Source organism: Paramisgurnus dabryanus, chromosome 6 (genome assembly GCF_030506205.2).
Source record: "Paramisgurnus dabryanus chromosome 6, PD_genome_1.1, whole genome shotgun sequence".
NCBI classification, from domain to species: Eukaryota; Metazoa; Chordata; class Actinopteri; order Cypriniformes; family Cobitidae; genus Paramisgurnus; species Paramisgurnus dabryanus.
This window is the reverse complement of record NC_133342.1, coordinates 37274753-37279565: the sequence shown is the minus strand read 5'-3', so window position 1 is coordinate 37279565 and position 4813 is coordinate 37274753. Positions and strand designations below refer to the sequence as shown.

Sequence of the window (4813 nt, the reverse complement as noted above, 5' to 3'; positions counted from 1 at the left end):
CATTTTAAGATAAACGTAGGTGTTTATGGTTGCAATAAAAGCCCTGAACCGGACAGACTGGAGTGATGAAATCATCTGAAAATCTTTTAATTATTTGAATAGAAAATAATTAGAGAAGATATCCGGTGTTCTGTCGAAGTCTGATCCCTCTATGTGTTTCTTATAGCGTTTTCATCACGTTACGTTTATAATTTATTTAGAAAGATTAAAGATTTGCATTAGTTCATAATATCAATAATATTACCATTTATTAAAGTTTTCGTATTTTTTTTCTTTTTCTATTACTTCTTTTTACCTTATATCTTAGCCTATGTCTTCTTCCTGTTTGTTCTATGATGTTTACTAAACATATATAAACAGGAAATGATGAAATATTTAATAAATGATATTATACAGAATACATAATAGTATTGCTCTTATAAGTACTTCAGCAATTCATACTGTAAAAATAATTGATTTACCAATAAAGAACAATACATATACATTACATACATACATACAATTAGTAGCCAAGCCATTTAAACTTTTAATTTATTTAAAAAATAAACGTAACTTGGTGAAAACGTTATAAGAAACTTTACACTTAAGAGAAATATAGGGGAAACAGACTTCTACAGAGACCGGATCCTTAAAAATCACAGTTTAATGCTAAAACACTTCACACAGCTATTAAGAAGCATTCACTTTCGTCAGAGCCGATGGTGTAGTGGGCAGCGCTCCGACATATGGTGCAAACGCACTTCCGGCTACCCGAGTTCGAATCCCGGCTCGAGGTCCTTTGCCGATCCCATACCCCTCTCTCCACCCTCTAATTTCCTGTCGTCTTTAAATCTACTGTCTATCAATAAAAGGCAAAATGGCCCCAAAAAATAATTAAAAAAAAAAAAAAAAAAAAGAAGCATTCACTTTCTGCCACCAGTTGGGCTCCGCCCACAAAAAACGTCATCTCTGTTTGCAAACACGCAAAAGGTCTATACTGCCCAACAGATGACATTAAAGGAACATGCCCACATTTTGGGAATTTAGCTTATTCACCGTATCCCCCAGAGTTAGATAAGTCCATACATACCTCTCTCATCTCCGTGCGTGCTGTAACTCTGTCTGACGCAGCCCCCGCTAGCTTAGCTTAGCACAAAGACTGGAAATGCATGGCTCCAGCAAGTATACTGCTCCCAATAAGTGACAAAATAACGCGATCATTTTCCTATTTATGTGTTGTGATTTGTATAGTCAAACCGTGTACAAATAACAAGGTGATATGAGACACAGCGATCTTTTAACAGTATACATACTGAGAACTATATTCTCTGAAGACGAAGCACTGCCACATGGGCGGAGTGATCTGCTCGCAGCACACGAGAAGCCCCTGGTGAGGAGCAGAGAGTTCGGTCAGAGTTGTGCAAATCACTCCGCCCATGCGGCAGTGCTTCGTCTTCAGAGAATATAGTTCTCAGTATGTATACTGTTAAAAGATCGCTGTGTCTCATATCACCTTGTTATTTGTACACGGTTTGACTATACAAATCACAACACATAAATAGGAAAATGATCGCGTTATTTTGTCACTTATTGGGAGCAGTATACTAGCTGGAGCCATGCATTTCCAGTCTTTGTGCTAAGCTAAGCTAGCGGGGGCTGCGTCAGACAGAGTTACAGCACGCACGGAGATGAGAGAGGTATGTATGGACTTATCTAACTCTGGGGGATACGGTGAATAAGCTAAATTCCCAAAATGTGGGCGTGTTCCTTTAAGGCAGATATCTTGACCAAACCATTGGCAAGAGAGAAGTTTGAGAATCATAGGAGTAAGATTGGACTTTGTTTCATTTTGTTCTGTTTAGTCTAGTAATAAATGGCTTGGCTGTGTTTAGTGTTAAAAAGGTTACAATTCAAAACTGTTAACATGGTTAAAAAAGGAAGCTATTTTTTGTTAAATGTAATATAATTTACAATAGTATGGCTTAATGCTATTGTAAAATTAAGTGGGAGTGTTTTTAATATCGTAATACGTGTAATTGTTGTGCTTCAATTTTACTTCCTTAATGATGCACTACAAATAACACATATGAACAAAAAACACATATGAAATTTCAACACATAATTTTGACACCATTTGCACCAATATTTTGAAGAACCTACAAAGTTAATTTTTTTTGGATGAGTCAAGTCCTGTTCATGTGACAAGAAGTAATCAGCTACATAGTAGAATAATACATTTGTGAACATAGAGACCTCATCAAAGAATTTAATTTATGCATTATTTCAATATTCAAGCTATATAAATTTCATAAGTATTATAAAGGTTTTAAGACATAATTGCTGCTTAATTTTGCAGGAAAATGAAGAACAGGCCAGACTTGACCAGCTTGTGATGGCTGTAATTGTAACAAATGGATCTTCTACAAGTGACAGCCCAAAGGATGCTGGAATTGTTATGAAGGGAGTAAAGGTTTCGTCATGCCTTGAAGGTGTTCCCAGGGCATGCTATATCCTCCTTGGATTGACTTATGCATTGAATCTCCAGTATCCCAGGCTAATGTTTTTATTTTGAGGTGTTGAGTACAATATCTCAAGCCTACTTTAAATTGCCGTCTTAAAATGAGATGCTTTGAGTGTGGATCAATGTTGCAGAAAACAAACATGGTACCATTGTGTTCAGGAAAGGTGGACGCTTCTCTCTAAGGACTGTAAAGTAATTTTTGAAGTTTACACTGTTGCAAATACACCTTTAAAATGAGATTCTTTCCTGCTCTTTGAATTGATTCATCTTTGTCTGTCGTTCTTAAATTAGATTAAATTAATAATACTTAATAATGTAATATTAAACACTTAAAATTATTAAAAATATTAATAACTGCATTTTAAATCAGGATGATACTAATCAAAATAATATAATTGAGTAGAATTTATTAATATAGTGCTCTTTGTCTAGTATACTCAATATTTTAGTTTAAATTTTAATTATTCTTTTGCAAATTGCAGTATATCTTTTTGAATAGGTAACTATTAAGGTCAATGTTGAGAACAGCTTGTGAATTTATCTGGGCTTGAGACAGACAGAAATGGGCCATGTGGCATCTGAAAAAAATAAAACAAACATTTAGGAGAAATGAATGATAGAAAAACACTGTCAAGAGCCAAATGTGAGCACTGATTAATAAAAGAACAGTTTTTTAATGTGGGAACCAAACAAGTCTGTATGATTCATTACAACAGAAACAGCAAATAAGAAGGAAAACATTTTAGTTTATTTTTTTATCTTAGCAGGAAAAGATCTGCACCTGTAGCTTTGATTATTGACTGAGTTTTAGCAGTGACTGTGAGTTGAACAGGAACCTGTAGATCTTGAAGAAGACCATCATGAACTTTAACAGAACAGTAATACCAGCCAGAATCACTCTTCATCAGTCCAGACATCACCACAGTCAAAGATCCTCTCCCATCATCACTGATCTCAACTGATGCATTCTGGTATGTGTAACAGCTCTTGTCTTTATATCTGCACCACTGTTTGTGTTTATTCTTATATTTAGTGCTGTAGAGACACTGTACACTGATATTACCACCTTCATCTACAGTTACACTGCTGGACATCACAGAGAGATCAGGAGCTGTCATCACAGGAGTCATATGTCATCATTTACATGAGGAACGTGAGAGATAAATTAATATACATTAAAGTAATTTTCCAAAAACAACTGTACTTTAAAGTAAATAATTGTACAATACCAGGTTGAACATGGAGATGAAGCTCATCTGTGGTGGTCATCTTTCCTGATTGTTCATCAGTCTCTACAGCACAATAATAAGTCCCATTGTGTTCACCCTTCAGGTTTCTCATAGTGACAGTAAAAAGACTCTGAGCAGGATAATCAATTACTCTCACATCTCCAGCTGTAGTGTTTGTGTAAATGCGAATGTTATCATTTTCGGAGTACCAGAATTTCATCTGTTGTGTGTATTTCCTGTCATAAAAACATGGGATAGTGACTGATCCTCTAATCTTAACTGAAAGCTGTCTTGTACCATAACTGTATCCATCACTAAAGCATTCAGGACCTGAACAAACAACACATCAACTATTATTAGCTTAACACTAACACAATAACAATACATGTCACTGTAACAATATTATATCATCACAGGAAATAAAAATGAAATTATACACTTGAATGTGTATTTATAAACATGATCAGTTAACATTAGAAACAGCACTGAACATTGAAAAATCTCACCTAAAATGAAGCAAAACCAGATGATGGTGTAGGAATTAGTTGCTTTTCTGTATGCGATCATGTTTCAACTTTCTTGTCTTGTTGTGAACTGTGGCTGCAAAACTGTACATTTCCTTTTTATTACTAACCTTTTTAGTCACCTCAGACAAAATGCTCTGAGATATACTGTGTCTGGCTAAAATCCAGAGTGGAAAGACAAAAAAGATTCAAGGTCATGTGTTTGGTAAAGTTAAGCCATAATATAATATTTATTTTGCATTCATCTTTATTAATCTCTAAATATTCACATTCATGAGCTCCTCTATGCGTGTGAAGCAGAGGTTTAATTGCACACCAGACTGTAAACCACTATGAAGTCCTGTTGATGACTTTACAATAACAATATCTGGATATTCATAAATGTTGTAATATTTCTATTACTGTACCATTTTTAAGTTCCCTTTCAGTTGGTCACTACAACGTCCCGTCGTGGCCGACGTTGGGAACACGCAGGTCAGTGGGACAACACCACTGTCATTAGGTTTCTGAGAGGAGCGCGCAGATTGAATCCCCCATGACCTCCCTCTATTCCTCCTTGG

At 35.4% G+C, this 4813-nt stretch overlaps 1 protein-coding gene across 1 annotated transcript; it reads right to left on the bottom strand.

Annotated features, from left to right (window-relative positions):
* Window positions 1–2010: 2010 nt before the first annotated feature.
* LOC135767073 (polymeric immunoglobulin receptor-like) lies at window positions 2011–4029 on the bottom strand. Its single transcript, XM_065276673.2, has 3 exons — window positions 3730–4029; window positions 3282–3611; window positions 2011–3078 (listed from the first exon to the last, which is right to left on the bottom strand). Exons 1-3 carry the CDS (start codon window positions 3947–3949, stop codon window positions 3038–3040), a joined length of 591 nt encoding a protein of 196 aa, XP_065132745.1. The 5' UTR covers window positions 3950–4029; the 3' UTR covers window positions 2011–3037.
* Window positions 4030–4813: the final 784 nt, after the last annotated feature.